This window comes from Mobula birostris, chromosome 15, assembly GCF_030028105.1.
Source record: "Mobula birostris isolate sMobBir1 chromosome 15, sMobBir1.hap1, whole genome shotgun sequence".
NCBI classification, from domain to species: Eukaryota; Metazoa; Chordata; class Chondrichthyes; order Myliobatiformes; family Myliobatidae; genus Mobula; species Mobula birostris.
In genome coordinates this window covers 26,539,424-26,556,243 of record NC_092384.1, presented here as the reverse complement: position 1 = coordinate 26,556,243, position 16,820 = coordinate 26,539,424, and the positions used below count along the sequence as shown (strand labels likewise).

At 39.6% G+C, this 16,820-nt stretch overlaps 1 protein-coding gene across 1 annotated transcript in view; it reads left to right on the top strand.

The window, feature by feature from the left end:
- The window catches only part of edc4 (enhancer of mRNA decapping 4), a 108,022-nt gene extending 92,173 nt beyond the window's left edge, over positions 1-15,849 (top strand). The window contains exons 27-29 of the mRNA XM_072279489.1: positions 2,159-2,378; positions 13,818-13,981; positions 15,043-15,849. Coding sequence (XP_072135590.1) covers positions 2,159-2,378; positions 13,818-13,981; positions 15,043-15,232 — 574 coding nt within the window. The 3' untranslated portion in view covers positions 15,233-15,849. The remainder of the gene's footprint in view (positions 1-2,158; positions 2,379-13,817; positions 13,982-15,042) is intronic.
- The last annotated feature ends 971 nt before the right edge of the window (positions 15,850-16,820 follow it).

Below are 16,820 nucleotides of genomic sequence, written 5' to 3'. Positions count from 1 at the left end.
CAATTTATCAACCACTGAAGTAAGACTCACTGGTCTATAATTTCCTGGGCTATCTCTACTCCCTTTCTTGAATAAGGGAACAACATCCACAACCCTCCAATCCTCTGGAATCTTTCCCGTCTTCATTGATGGTGCAAAGATCACCCAAGGCTCAGCAGTCTCCTCCCTCGCTTCCCACAGTAGGCTGGGGTACATCCTGTCTGGTCCTGGTGACTTGTCCAACTTGATGCTTTCCAAAAGCTCCAGCACATCCTCTTCCTTAATATCTACATGCTCAAGCTTTTCAGTCCGCTGCAAGTCATCCCTACAATCACCAAGATCCTTTTCCGTAGTGAATACTGAAGCAAAGTATTCATTAAGTACCTCTGCTATCTCCTTCGGTTCCATACACATTTTTCCACTGTCACACTTGATTGATCCTATTCTGTCATGTCTTAACTCTTGTTCTTCACATACTTGTAGAATGCCTTGGAGTTTTCCTTAATCGTGTCTGCCCCTACTGGCACTCCTAATTTCATTCTTAAACTCCTTCCTTTTAGCCTTGTAATCTTCTAGATCTCTATCATTACCTAGTTTTTTTTTTAAACCTTTTGTAAGCTCTTTACCTCTTGACTAGATTTGCAACAGCCTTTGTACACCATGGTTCCTGTACCCTACCATCCTTTCCATCTCATTGAAATGACATATGCAGAACCCCACGCAAATATCCCCTGAACATTTGCCACATTTCTTCCATACGTTTCCCTGAGAACATTTGTTTCCAATTTATGCTTCTAAGTTCCTGCCTGATAGCCTCATATTTCTCTTACTCCAATTAAACGTTTCCCTAACTTGTCAGTTCCTATCTCTCTCTGATATTCTGGTAAAGGAGATAGAATTGTGATCACTATCTCCAAAATGCTCTCCCACTGAGAGACCTGACCCCTGACCAGGTTCATTTCCCAATTCCAGGTGAAGTACAGCCTCTACATATTGTGTTAAGAAACCTTCCTGAATACACCTAACAAACTCCACCCCATCTAAACCTCTCGCTGTAGGGAGATGCCAATCAATATTTGGGAAATTAAAATCTCTCACCACAACAACCCTGTTATTATTAGACCTTTACAGAATCTGTCTCCCTATCTGCTCCTCAATGTCCCTGTTACTATTGGGTGGTCTATATATTAAAAAAAAACAACCAGCAGAGTTATTGACCCCTTCCTATTCCTAACTTCCACCCACAGAGACTCTGTAGACAACTTCTCTATGACTTCCTCCTTTTCTGCAGCCGTGACACTATCCTTGATCAACAGTGCCACACTCCCACCTGTTTTGCCTCCCTCCCTTTCCTTTCTGAAACATCTAAAGCCTGGCACTTGAAGTAACCATTCCTGCCCCTGAGCCATCCAAGTCTCTGTAATGGCCACAACATCATAGCTCCAAGTACTGATTCACAGTCTAAGCTCATATGCTTTGTTCATAATACTCCTCGCATTAAAATAGACACACCTCAAGCCATCAGTCGAAGCGCGTCCCTTCTCGATCACTTGCCTATTCCCCCTTTCACACTGTCTCCAAGCTTTCTCTATTCGTGAACCAACCTCCCTTTCCTCCAGTCCCTTCCCTTTCCTCCACTTGCCAGTCCTCTAGGACATCACCTTATCAATGATAATTGAACAAATTGCATATCCACACTACGTAATCTAAACCTCAGTAGCATGTGCCATTGTCATGTTTAGCAGGATCACAATTAATTTCTAGTCTTTAATTTAGATGCACACAGGTATTGGCCTGCTTTTTCCTTTGTCTGTTAGGTAGTGTAATTCTTTTGTGAGTCACCTGTTTCAGTATTTTGAGATCTCTGGATTAAGTCCTCATGGGGGAAATCTCAGGTGGTGCTACTGCAGCTGAATACATGTGTAGTGAGAAATTTTTAAAAACAATATTTCTAGCTGCGTACAGATTGTTTTGGTATTATTCCATATATAATTTCAGTTGAAAGGCATCATATAAACAGATTAAAAGTTGATATTTTTCCTTTGTCATAAATGAAATGCACAGTTCAGCATGCTAATTTTTGGATAAGAGACAGTTTGTTTATTAAATGTATCCACAGCTACAATATGTAGGACTTAATGGAAAAATGCTTCATGACATTCATATTGATTTTCAACAGTTTGCAGGAATCGATTTTAACTCAAGTGCAGAGAATCGTTAAAGGAGAAGTTGGCCTTGCAATGAAGGAACAACAGGCTGCTGTTGCTTCTAGCATAATGCAGGCCATGCGATCAGCTGCTGGCACTCCAATTCCATCAACTCACATGGATTTCCAATCCCAACAGGCCCATATTTTACAGCTGTTGCAACAGGGACAACTGAACCAAGCTTTTCAACAGGTTTGTGTAGGAGATTGAGCCTATTACCACAAAGTGACAAACGAATTTCTAGTGGAGATGAAATTTTAGATATTTGCTGATACTCAGATCAGTTGGTATAAAGACTTTTAGCATCTTTGAGTCTAATCATTGCTGCACAATTTAGCATTTGTATTTAACGTCATATACAAAAGACGGGCTCATGTAAAAAGAAATTCTCTAAAGCAAGGATACTTTCAAAAATAACAAAATGAAAAGTTTCTAAATATCAAAAAATTAATAAAGCAGTAAACAGTAGAAAAACACTAAAAATCAATATTTGTTGTAACCACCCTTTGCCTTTAAAGCTGGACCAATTCTCTTAGATATACTGTCATGCAGTTTTATAAGAAAATTGGCTGGTAGATTGTTCCAAGCATCTTGGAGAGCTTGCCGTAGTTCTTCTGCAGACTTTGGCTGTCTCACTTGCTTCTGTCTCTCCAGATAATCTCAGATGGCCTTGATTTTGAGATCAGGGCTCTGAGGAGGCCATACCATCTGTTCCAGAACTCCTTGTTCTTTTTGCTGAAGATAGTTTATGACATGGGTTGTGTTTTTGGGGTCATTCTCCTGCTGCAGAATGAAGTTGGGACTGATCAGATGCCTCTCTGTTGGTATTGCCTGATGGATGTGAATCTGCTTATACTTCTCGACTTTGAGGATCCATTATTTTTGACTAGATCACCAACTCCATTTGCAGAACTGCACTCCAAACCAGCAGGGAACCTCTGCCTTGCTTCACTATTGGCTGCAGACACTTACCCATGTAGTGTGCTCTGACTCTTCTACCAGCAAAGTGCCTCCTGTTTGAACCAAAAGTTTCAAATTTGACTCATTGGTCCAGAGCACTTGCTGCCATTGTTCAGCATCCCAGTCCTTGTGTTTTTGTGTGTAGCTGAGCCTTTTGGTTTTGTTTCCACTTTGGAGGAATGGCTTTTTGGCAGCAACTCTTCCATGAAGACCACTTCTGACAAGACATCTCCAGAGTGTTGAGGGGTGTTGTGGGTTTCAGTGGTTTCTGTAAGTTCACTTCATTTCAGATTTAGAAAGGATATCAGTTTGATGTATTTCTTGTCTGTTGCACTCATTTTCCATAGCTGACTGTTGTGTTTCTGGTCCTTGACCATGCCTATTTCTTTGTGCTTCTTCACAAGAGCTTGGACAGCATATCTTTAAAACTACCAGCTGCTGCGAAATTTTTGTTTGGGAGAGACCTTGCTGATGCAGGTTGACCACCTATTGTCTTGTTGCTCTGCTCATTTTTGCCATGGTGTAAGAATTGATGATTTGAAGGTTGAACTGTTACATCTGCCATACCCTCTCCTTTTAGCTTGGTTGTTCTTTGCCCAGTTTTCTGGCTTATGGGCCTCTGGTTTCCCTCTCCTGAAGTCTACAATCTGTTCCTTGGCCTTGTTGACATTGAGTGAGAGGTTGTTGTTATTACACCACTCAGCCAAGTTTTCAATCTCCCTCCTGTATACTGATTCATCACCACCTTTGATGCAGCCCACAACAGTGGTGTCATCAGCAAACCTGTACATGGTGTTGGAGCTGTACTTGAGTCATAGGTGTAAAACGGTTAGAGCAGTGGTGCTCCTGGAGATTGTGGAGGAGATGATTTTGCCAATCCGAACTGACTGGGGTCTAGAAGTGAGGAATTCTAGGTTCTAGTTGCACAAAGGGGTACTGAAGCCCAGGTTTTGGAGTTTACTGATTAGTTTTGAGGGGATGATGGTGTTGAATACTGACCTTGAGATATTCAAGCATGTTAGCATTTCGATTGTCTTTAAAAGTATAATTGCAATTAATTTTAGTTCCTTGACAAACATCCATTTTTAAAAATCGTGTAGCGGCTCTATTTTTCCCAGTTCATCAGTACTTTTGATTTACTGACTATGTTCCACAGTGAGCCAGTAATGTGACTACTTTTAATCTTTCAACATTAAAATGAAATATATGACCAATTCAGTCTGTACTTCTCAGTCCCTGTGTGGCTCAGCTGGCAGGGGTATTTGCAGGTAATTTTAACCCCTCCCTGCTTCAGGCTGTGATTCCTTGCTGCTTTAAGAAGTTTGCTGTCATCCCAGTACACAGGAAAAACAGGATAATCAACCTTAATGACTACTGCCCTTTAACATCTTGCCATGATGCGGGTTGAGAGTTGGTCATGGCACGTAACAACTCTAGCTTTCCAGACAACCTCAACCCCCTGTGATTTACCTCACTGGCCCTACACATCTCTGGAGCATCTGGACAGTAGAGACACCTATGATAGACTATTGTTTATTGACTACACTTTGTCCTTCAATACTGTTATTCAAAGCAAACTCATCACCGAACCCTGGGAATTAATGCCTCCCCCTGAAACTGGATCCTTGACTTTCTGACCAACAGACTCGAAGCAGTAAAGGTTGGCAGCAACATCCTTACCACAATTATTCTAAACACTGGTGCTCTACAAGGTTGCGTCCTCAGGCCCCCACTCTTCTCCCTATACACTCATGACTGCGACGCTAGATCATGTTGTAACTCCATCTACAAGTTTGCAGAAGATACCACTGTATATGGGGTGGTCACCATGTCGAGATCTGAAAGCGGAAGACAAACCTGTGGTCGGCTCCATTACTCTGTCAATTAAAGCACTGAGCAAGATTAAAATCATTGAGAGTGAGAGTGGAAAATGAATAGATGTTCAGCACCGTTGCCTGGTGTTTGACCGGTCTCCCCCACTTCTCGTTACTACTGTTGGGCGGGAAGTGCTAGTGTCTTGGGCCCCACGCCGGCAGGTTCAGGATCAGTTGTGGCCCTGCAGCCACTGGGCTTCTGGATGGGCTCTGCAGCTGTGGTCACACAGGGACTCTGCAATACATGTTCATGTGCTTTTGTTTACAATTTTTTAAATTATTTGTGCAAGTTGTCCACTTGCAAATTGGATATGTGGCTATCTTGTCTGTTTTTTAGTGAATTCTATTATGTCTTTGTTTTGTGAGTATCTGCAAGAAGATGAATCTCAGGTTTTATATGATATACATACTTTGATAATAAATTTGAACTGTGAGCTTTCCCTCAATGACAACAAAAGCCGGTAATTGTCTTCAGATTGGGAGGTTGTGTATTTGGCCATCTCCATCAACAGTGTTCAAGTTGAATGGTTCAAGTTCCGAGGTGTGAACGTCACCAGTGGCCTGTCCTGGTCACCCATGTTGATATCACAGCCAAGAAAGCTCACCAATGCCTCTGCTTTGTCAGGCAGCTAAAGAAGTTCAGCATGTTCCTGATGACTCTTAACAATTTTTAATGATGCACATAGAAAGCATTCTGTCTGGAGGAGTAATGGCTTGGTATGGCAACTGCTCTGCATTTGACCCTAGTAAATTGCAGAAAGTTGTGGTCACAGCTCAGCACATCACTGGAACCAGCCTTCCCCTTGTGGACTCTTTCTATACTTGCCACACTGAAGTAGCCAGCATAATCGTAGGCCTCACCCAACCTCAACATTCTCTCTTCATCCATTCCCCATTGGAAAGAAGATACAAAACCTGAAAGTATACCCACCTTGCTCAAGGGCAGCTTCTATCCCACCGTATTCAGACTCTTGAACGGCCCTCTTGTATAATGAAATAGATTCTTGATTTTCGTATTGCATAGTTAGAGCAACTGCTCTTGCAGGATGTGGGAAGGCTGGAAGATCTCCATTGTCCCTGGTGACTTTATCTGCAAGAAGTGTATCCAGCTGTGGCTTCTTTCAGTACGTGTTAAGGAATTGGAGCTGGAACTGGATGAACTCCGGATCATTTGGGAGGCTTGGGGGTTGATCAACAGGACATACAGGGAGGTAGTTATACCCCAGGTGCAGGACACGGGTAACTGGGGAGAGGATAGGCAACCAATGCAGAGTACCCCTGTGGCCATTCTCTTCAACAACAGGTATACCACTTTGAATTCTGTTGGGGAAGATGACCTAGCAAGGGAAAGCTACAGTGGTCAGGTCTCTGGCACTGAGTCTGGCTCTGTGGCTCAATAAGGGAGGAAGGAGAAGAAGAGTGCAGTTGTGATGGGGGATTCCATGGTTAGAGGATCGGACAGGGCATTCTGTGGACCTGAAAGAGACACCCAGGTTGGTATATTGCTTCACAGGTGCCAGGGTCAGGGATGTCTCAGCTTGGGTCCACAACATCCTAAAAGGGGAAGAGTGAGCAGCTGGAAGTTATGGTATATGTTGGTATCAACTACATAAGTGGGTAAAGAGAGGAGGCCCTGAAGTGAGAATATAAAGAGTTAAGTTGGAAGCTGAAAAGCCGGATTTCCAGGGTAGGAATCTCTGGATTGCTACCTGTGCCATATGTCATTGGGGGTATGAATAGGCTGATCTGGCAGATAAATGTGTGGCCAAGGAATTGGGACAGGCTTTCAGCTTTCTGGATCATTGAGATATCTTCTATATGAAAAGGGCTGGTTATACTTGAACCTATGGGGGACCAATATTCTTGTGGGCAGGTTTACTAGAACTTCGGGGAGGACTAAAATTATTTTGGGAAGGGAATGGGAACCATTTGGTATAGTTGGTATACAAGTAGATACAATGTGTAGTGAGACTATGAGGAAGGACAGGCAGATGATAGGGCAGACAGTGGTATGAGTTGAAGTGGAGCAAAATTGAAAAGGATGATGAATACAGGACTAGAGGTGTAATATTTGAATGTGTGTAGTATTTGGAATAAAGGAGATGATCTTGTAGATGGAGATCTGTTTTTGGAGACCTGTGTACAGTCAAGATGTTTCAACTGATTGTAGTAAAAATTGTCCTGTAACTGGAAGGTCCAGCTGCTGGTGAGTCAGTATCCTGGCAAAAACTACACCATGTAAACAAAAGAACACTCCAGCAACTCCATGAAAAGGTTATTGAAAAGCACAAGTCAGGACATGGATAGAAGAAAATTTCCAAGACACTGAATATCCTTTGGAGTACAGTTAAGTCAGTTGTCAAGAAATGGAAAGAGTATGGCACAGCTGTAAATCTACCTGGAGCAGGCAATCCTCAAAAACTGAGTGATTGTGCAAGGAGACTAGAGAGGGAGGCCGCCAAGAGACTTATGGCAACTCTGGAGGAGTTAAAAGCTTAGTTGCTAGGATGAACGAGACTGCGCATACAACTGTTGCCTGGGTGCTTCACCAGTTGCAGCTTTATGAGAGAATGAGAAGAGAAAAAACTCATGAAATATCAGCTAGAGTTTGCTAGAAGGCATGTGGGAGACTGAAGTCAGCTGGAAGAAGGTTCTGTGGTCTGCTGAAACCAAAATTGAGCTTTTTGGCCATTAGACTAAACACCATCAAAAACACACCATCCCTACGGTGAAGCGTGGTGGTGGCTGTATCAGGCTATGGTGATGCTTCACTGCAGCAGACCCAGGAAGGCTTGTGAAGGTAGAGGGTAAAATGAATGCAGCAGAGTACAGGGAATCCTGAAGAAAACCTGATGCAGTCTGCAAGAGAACTGCAACTTGGGAGATTTGTTTTCCGACAAGACAATGACTCCAAGCATAAAGCCAAGCTTCACAGCAGTGGCTTAAAAACAACAAAGTTAATGTCCTGAAGTGGCCGAGTCAGAGTCTCCAATTGAGAATTTGTGGCTGGACTTGAAAAGGGCTGTTTGCTCACGATCTTCATGCAATCTGACAGAACTTGAACAGTTTTATAAAGAAGAATTGGGGGAAATTGCACTGTCCAGATTTGCAAAGCTGATAGAGCTATCCACACAGAATCAAGGCTGTAATCGCTGCCAAAGATGCATCCACTAAATACTGACTTGAAGGGAGTGAATGCTTATGCAATCAATTATTTGGTGTTTTTATTTGTAATTAATTTAGATCACTTTGTAGAGCTCTGTTTTCATTTTGACACAAAACTGTCTTTTTCTGTTGATCTTGTCAAAAAAGATAAATCCACTAATTCATTGTTGTAAAACAATAAAACCTGAAAACTTCTGTGGGGGGGGGGGCCGGTGAATATTTTTACAGACATGGTGATTGTGAGCTTAACATCCAAAGTTACACATATTAAAAGGACAGGTGGGTAGGCAGAGGAGGAAGGGTGGCTGTTTTGTTAAAAATTCAAATCAAATCGGTAGAAGGCGGTGACACAGGATCGGAAGATGTAGAACCCTTGCGGGTAGAGTTAAGAAACTGCAAGGGTAAAAAAAAAAAGCCCTGATGGGAGTCATATACAAGCCTCAGAACAGTAGCCAAGATGTGGGGTACAAATTACAACAGGAGACAGAAAAGGCATATAAAAAAAACAAAACACAATGTTACAGTAGTCATGGGGGTTTTCAATATGCAGGTAGATTGGAGAAAATCAAGTGAATTACAGAGGCATGAACAAGAAGCTGGCTAAAGTTGCTTTGAAGGGGATACTAGCAGCAATGCTGGAGTTTCAGGGAGCAATTCAGAAGTTGCAGGATAGATACATCCCAAAGATGAAGTATTATAAAGGGAGGATGATGTAACAGTGGCTGGCAAGGGAAGTCAAAGACAGCATAAAGCAAAAGAAGGCATATAATGGAGCAAAAATTAGTGGTAAGTTAGAGGATTGGGAAACTTTTATTTTTAAAAAAAAAAACAGGCAACCAAAAAAGCCATAAGGAGAGAAAAGATGAAATATGAAGATAAGCTAGTCCATAATGAAAGAGGATTCCAAAAGTTTTTCAGACATAAGGAGTAAACAAGAGGCAAGAGTGGATATTGGTCACTAGAAAATGACGCTGTGGAAGACACTAGCATTATGCCAGAAGTTCAAGAGTGTCGGCCAGAAGTGAGTATAGTTGTTATTACTAACAAGATGCTTGTGAAGCTGAAAGGTCTGAAGGTAGAAAAATTACCTGGACAAGATGGACTGCACCCCAGGGTTCTAAAAGAGGTGGCTGAAGAGATTGTGGAGGTGTTGATGATCTTTCAAGAATCTCTGGATTCTAGCATGGTTCTGGAGGCCTGGAAAATTGAAACTGTCACTCAATTCTTTAAGAAGGTAGGGACACAGAAGAAAAGAAATTGTAGGCCAGTTAGTCTGACCTCAGTAGTTGGGAAGATGATGGGGTCAATTGGTAAGGATGAGGTTTTGGTTACTATGAGGCACTTGATAAAATAGGCCAAACTCAGCATGGTTAAGGGGAAATCTGACCTGATAAATTTGTTGGTATTCTTTGAGGAAACAGTAAACAGGATAGACAAAGGAGCATTATTGGATGTTGTATGCTTGGATTTTCAGAAGGCCTCTGACAAGGTGCCACTCATGAGGCTGCTTAGCGAGATAAGAGCCCATAGTATTACAGGAGAGGTATCAGCATGGATAGGAAGGCTGACTGACTACCAGGAGGCAAAGAGTCACAATAAAGGGGCCTTTTCTGGTTGGCTGCCAGTGACTAGTGGTGTTCCGCAGGGGTCAGTGTTGGGACTGCTTCTCGTCATGCTATATTTCAGTAATTTGAATGACAGAACTGATGACTTGTGGCCAAGTTTGCAGAAGATACGAAGTTAGGTGGAGGACAGATGGTGTTGAGGAAGCAGGAAGTCTGCTGGAAGGTCTTGAATAGATAGGGAAAATGGGCAAAGAAATGGCAGATGGAATATAGTGTAGGGAAGTATCTGGTCGTGCACTTTGGTAGATGGAGTAAAGGTGTAAACTATTTTCTGAACGGGAAGAAATTTATTTAGTATATTTAAAGCAGAGGCTCCTAGGTTGATAGATTCTTGATTAGTCAGGGCGTCAAAGGTTGTGGGGGCGGGGGGGGGGGAAGCAGGAGAATGGGATTGATAGAGAAAATAAATCAGCCATTAGGAAATGGTGGAGCAGACTTGATGGCTGAATGGCCAATTCTGCTCTGGTCTTATGGTCTTTATTCTGCTTTATTGCTTTGACCTTATTCTAGCCCAGTGCACTGTGTAATGATTTGATGCAATATATGCTTTGCACTATATCTTGTTACATGTGACAGTGATGTATCAAGTTTTAGATTTTTGTAGAAAATTTCCAACACCAGGTGGTTATTTGGCCCATGGTGCCTCTGTCATTTCAAAGTAAGCTCCCAGCATAACTTTGCTTTCCAGTAATTAGCACATAGCCTTGCAGGTCATGGCTCTTTAAGTACTTGCCCCTTTTCAAGCAGTTAGTTCCAGTCCCCTCTCACTCTTTGATCTTTCTCTCTCATCTCTCTTCTAATTTTACAAGTAATTATTTTTTTAAATCTAGCCTACTTGTTTCTATCCCCCAATTTTTTTTCCTCTAGTCTCTCCTCTGGACATCCCCTTTCATCCCATGGTTAAGAGAACTAATCCCTTCCTTTTGACTATGTGTTGGACCCTTAATATTTTTTTTTTAACCTCAGTTAAGGCTTCTCCACAGTTGCCTTAATTGCAAAGAGGGCAATCCCAGCTCATACTATCTTTCTTATCTAAATCTTTCCAGCCTAGCAAAGTCTTTGTAAATCTCTGAAACTTTACTACAGTCACCTCTTTGTAATCTGTTGACCAAATGTGCCCTGATGTTTTTAAGAATGTGTGGATATACATGTCCATCTGGAACCTTGTCAAATGATTATATTGCACAGTACAGCACAGGAACAGACCATTCAGCTCACAAGGTTGTGCTAAACCAGCTAAAAAGGAAATCAAAAAACACCAAACACTCATCCCTCCTATCTACACCATGCCTATATCCCTCTACCTTCCTTACATCCATGTACCTATCCAAACATCTCTTAAAAATCTTTAATATATTTGCTTCTACCACCATACCGGGCAGTGCATTCCGGGCATCCACATCTGAGTCAAAAAAACTTGCCCCTCACATCCCCGTTGATCCTACCACGTCTCACCTTCAATGCAGGCCTTTTGGTGTTAGTCATTTTACCCTGGGAAACAGATGCTCTCTGTCCACTATATCTGTATCTCTCATAATCTTGTAAATCTCTTATCAGATCTCCCCTCAGACTCCGGCACTCTTGAGAAAAGAAGCCAAGATTATCCAGCTTCTTGTGAGAGCACGTACACTCTAAACCAGGTAGCAACCTGGTAAACCTCTTCTGCACCCTCTCCAAAGCCTCAACATCCTTCCTATAGTGGGGTGACAATATTCCAGACATGGCCTAACCAGAGTTTCATAAAGTTGCCACATAACCTTCTGACTTTTGAACGCATAAAGTAAATTCTTGATGACAATTCGTGGTTGACTTGTTGTGGCCATCATCTATCTGGTCTTGCATGCAAGTGAACCGACTTGTTTCCTGAGAAATATTTCAGAGTTGTAGTGTTTTGAGTTTTTCTTCCATTTGGGAGCTATGTAATTCATTTTTACATGATTACAAATTGCCCAAAGGTAATCTGAAAATCTCAGTATAAAATTGCTTAGAGATGTAACTACTGTAAAAATTACTGGTTGCAAGAAATTGAATCTCAAGGTATGGTGACATACGTACCTTGATAATTTACTTGGACTAATGTCTACTGAAGGCAGGTTCATTGAAGCTAATCTACTGAGATTCTGCTTTATGTACAGCTTATAGAAATGATTGCCTGGCAATAACCGACTGTTAAATTAGCAAACAGGTTATTACTTTCTATAAATTGAGCTTTCTCAAGGGAACTAAAATAAAGCATCAAGCCTTTTTCAACTAGTTTAATGTTACCTCAAATAAGGTTAAAGTTGCAAGTAATTAAGATTGTGTAGGTTGACAGTGTTTCTTTTACTGGATGCTGCTTTTATGAAGTTATTAGTGTAGCATTGCATCCTGCCATACAAATAAAATCCTAAAGATGAGAACATGCTCTGGTTTGAGGACCTAAAGCATGAATGCATTTTTGTTGATTTGGAACTTTCCTGACATAGCACTACCGTCTATTGTTTACCTTGTGAGCAAAGTCTGTTCCAATTTGGTCCAATGCTATTCTTCTAGTATTATATGCATTTTTATTTTGTTTGTGACTAGTGGGATTTACGCTGGGACTTTTGTTATTTGTTATGTACATTAAGGACTTGGATGTGAATATAAAAGTTTGATTAAAAGTAGATGGCATGAAAATTAGTGTTGATAGTGAGTAGGTGGTGTTAGATTATTGATTAGCTAGTAAGTTGAATAGGGCAATGGCAGATGAAAATTCATCGTGCCGAGTGTGATGTGATGCATTCTAGAGGATTAAAGATGTGCACAGTGAATGATAGGGTCCTAGGAAATATTAAGGAGCAAAGGGACTTTTGTGTACAAGTCCAATAGATTCTTGAAAATGGCAGCACAGGTAACTGGGGTGGTGAAGAAAAGCTTCAGTTCAGAGAGGTCTTAGAACAACTTTCTGAAACATTGGTTAGGCCATAGAATATTGCAAGCAGTTCTTGTCATGCGTAAGAAGGACATGATTGCACTGTAGAACAGACAGGTGTGATTTACCAGGATATTGTCTCAGATGCAATGTTAAGTTATGAGGAGAGGTTGGATAGGATAGGTTTGCTTTCCTTGGACCATAGGAGGCTGAGGAAAGAACCAATAGAAGTACAAAATTGAGGGGCACAGATGGGAAGAAACTTTACCCCATGACAAGCGTGTCTAAGAAAACATTTAAGAAACATCCGGATGAATTGCCAGGCATTGTAGGTTACACTCCATGTATTGGTAAATGTGATTAGTGTAAAGAGGTACCTAGTGGTTTGCATAGACATGGTAGGCCAAAAGATCAGTTCCTGTACTGTATGCTATACTGAAAATAAGCTCTGTACCAATAAGGTTGGACATATAATTAAAAGGAGAAGCAAATACATATGAAATGAATGACGTTTCAATTCATGGAAAGGCTTTATAGGGTCTCTGAGTAGATGAAAATAAAAGTAGCAGCCACCATGTACACAGCATTTAATAATAACTTAGAAACCAAATTTTCCTTGATTTGTAAATGGGTTGTTAATGTATTCTTGCAAAAAAATATTAATTTGACATATTGGATTTTGCAATATAGCAATGAGAGAAACTGAGCCACCAGATTTTGACAAGATAGTTTCCCACAAGAGCTCCTAATTTTTGACTTGGTGATTTGCAAATGATATTAGTGTTATAGTGTAATATGAATTGGGGATTGTTGAAGAATAAAAAGGAGATCTTGTCTCCCAGTGCCACTAATTGTGAGATGACAGGTGTTTTTTTTAACAGTATTAAGGTATGTGACTGAACACTATTCTTAAATTCCTTTTATTTAAAATTTAAAACTTTTACAGAACTGGTTCATTTACTTTTGCTGCTCAAATTATTACACTAATTATTGAACAACTGCAGTAAGCTATGAGTAAAAATGTAATGATTTGAGCAGGAAACATTTGCTTATGACTTTGGATTAAATTTAACTGTCAACTTGCTTCATTAATTCTTTCTGTTCTGTCAATCAGGCCTTGACTGCGGCAGATCTCAACCTGGTACTTTATGTCTGTGAAACTGTGGATTCTCACCTAGTCTTTGGTCAGCATCCATGTCCCCTAACCCAGCCAGTTTTGCTTTCACTTATTCAACAGCTCTCCACAGATCTCAACTCTCGCACAGAGTTAAAACTCGGGTAAGGTGCTAAGAAAAAATAAGGAAAAATTATGAGTGCTGTTCAGCTACAATATTGAAATTAATAATTAGTAAGCAATCAGTTAACACTGGAGAGAAAAGGGTTAATGTTTTAACTGGTATCTTTTATTAGAGTTACTTCCAAGGAGCCATCTTCCATAATCAGGATCCAAATAACCATTGACACTCCAGTGCAATGCTACATTGTAAATGGTGCTGTCTTTCATATAATGTATTAAACTAAGTTACAAGTAGAACTTAAAGGAAATTTACATTCAACCAATCCCCATCATCTTCAGGGGTTTAAGGGTTATGGGAAGAAAAGGAGACAATGTGGTTTAAAAATGCCATGATTGAATGGCAGAGCAGACTCGTTGGGTGGAGAGGCCTAATTCTGCTCTAATGTTACCTGTGGTTTAAACAAAGTATCAATGATTTAATGATTCATTGTGGAATCTTGCAAATTATGTTTTAATTTATGCCCAAAACATGATCATTCTGAGTGTGGAATATTTAAAAATTCAATGTCAATAATCACTTTTTAGGCATTCTGACAGTGTGAAGGGCAGTTTATGAATAAATCCAAGGTCATTGTTTTTATCTTTTCTCTCAATGGTTGTTTGTGATACAGTTTTCCATATTTTTATGTGAAAAATATTAAATTATTTATGGTGACTACTACCTGTTCTGACAGGGTGGATGTGCGGGTTATGTTTCCCATGAGGGGTTTGGGAGGTATCGAAAGAGAAGTGACGATATGAGTTATGATGAGGGTAAGTCCTGTTAGACAGATGAAGAGAGATCTCTTCACTTGGATGATGGAAAACCTGTGGAAATCTCAACCACAGAAAGTGAAAGCCATGTCACTGCATAGTTTTTAGGAGGTCTATAGATTCCTAGACATGAGGCATGAAGGGGTCTGAAAAGAAAACAGGAATCTAATATTCAGATGGACAATCAGTCATGATTGTATTGAATGGTGTAACAAGCTCAAATGGTCAAAAGGCCAACTATTTTTTGTTTTTTTTTTAATGCAATAATTAATCTTTGCTTTCATTTCAGTTACCTGGAAGATGCAATCATGAATCTAGATCACACAGACCCAGTTGCCAGGGATCATATGGGTTCTGTTTTAAATCAAGTGAGACAGAAACTGTATCAGTTCAACCAAGCAGAACCTCCCAATAATGTGAGTAAAAGAGCTCGAAGACTTACGATGATGCTTCAGGGACTGATGACTCCACTGAGTTAAATTGAACTCTATGGCTGATGTGCTTCTGCCACCTGTAATGATTGTGTAATAACTATACGATTCACATCTGTACGTTACGAATTAACATAACTGTTTTATTAAAAAAAATGGAACCTCCCTTATCTGTGGTAAGAAAATTGGTTTGGAGCCACAGTTCAGTCCACCTAATGCATTAGTTAGTTTAAAAAAATAATAATAATCTTTTCTCTAATTTGGATAATGCATTTTATATGTTGGTCAGTTTAAAACAAAACTATGTAAATATAAGCATCCTTTTTCCTACTCCATAGTTACATTTATGATACGGTAAAACTGTATCTGCATGTTAGCATAAGTGTATCAAACACATAATTGAACATCAACCTTCTGTTCTCACATTCTTTAAGCATTAAAAAGCATTTCACTATAAAATTCTGACCTCGACTTAGAGTTGAATACAACTGTCACGAGTTGAATGAGCATCCAAAATATATTTTCAGAATATTTCTAATTAGTGTTTGACTGTTACTGCTTGAAATTTCACTCAGCAAATAGTTTATTTCCATCATGTTAGTTCAAAAAGAAGAAAAACAGGTTTGTGTTAATTGATGTTTTTCAGCATTTACAATTTTGTTGTAATTTTAAGTTTGTTTTTTTTATCTTGAATATGGAAATTTCCTGTTTGGATAATGTTTCAAAAATGTTCACAATAAAAAGATTTTTTGGAAATTATCTGGATTGGTTTATCTTTAAATTATTAGCACTGATTTGTATGTTTTAATATTGCAAAATGTTCCATTATTTGTTTTATCAAGGCAGTTGTCAGAGTAAACTGCTGCCTTTTGTGTAACACATAGTAACTTTTTGATTGTTCGTATGATCGTTCAAAATGTTATAACTTTGGGGAAAACTTCTGTAGTTACTATTTTAGAAGTGTAATCTTAAAAATAAATACAAATTTCAAACAAAACAATTGCAAAAAATCCATAATATTTCAGGATATGGTTACTAAAAATGTTACTTAAGATAGTATTCTGATTGCCTTTGCCTTTTGCAGTGTTATGTTATTTGAAAGCCCTTTTAAATAGTGCCCTGAATAGTTGTTTGTTTTCACTTTTAACATGTCTAAATTATTGCAGTCACAGTTATAACTTGATTTTAAATTGAAAACAAAATTGCAAAACCCCATAAAATCACAACTGGTTTTAGTTGGGCTCTGTGAAAGTGTTTTGGTAAGTAACTAGTATTGACACTGTTTACATATCTCTGAAGCTTATTTGATAATTACCAATATTCTGCTGTTTACTGATAAATTCTTGCCTTCCCCATTTTCTGTAAATTTTTGAAGTTGAAAAGCCCATTGCACTGCAAATTCAGAAAGTGTACATCTAATATACCCTTGTTTAAATGCCTTTTCCATATCTTGCCAGAATCTACATGATTTGGAGAATTTTTAAAAAACATTTTACCAAATTGTTACATGTCATTTTAATATTGATCTCTAATCATTTAGTAACATATCTGGAATCAATCTGGAATATCTGATAACAATCTGGAACATTGTCCAGTATTGGAGAATTAAACAAAATAGACTGGCTCCATCTGTACT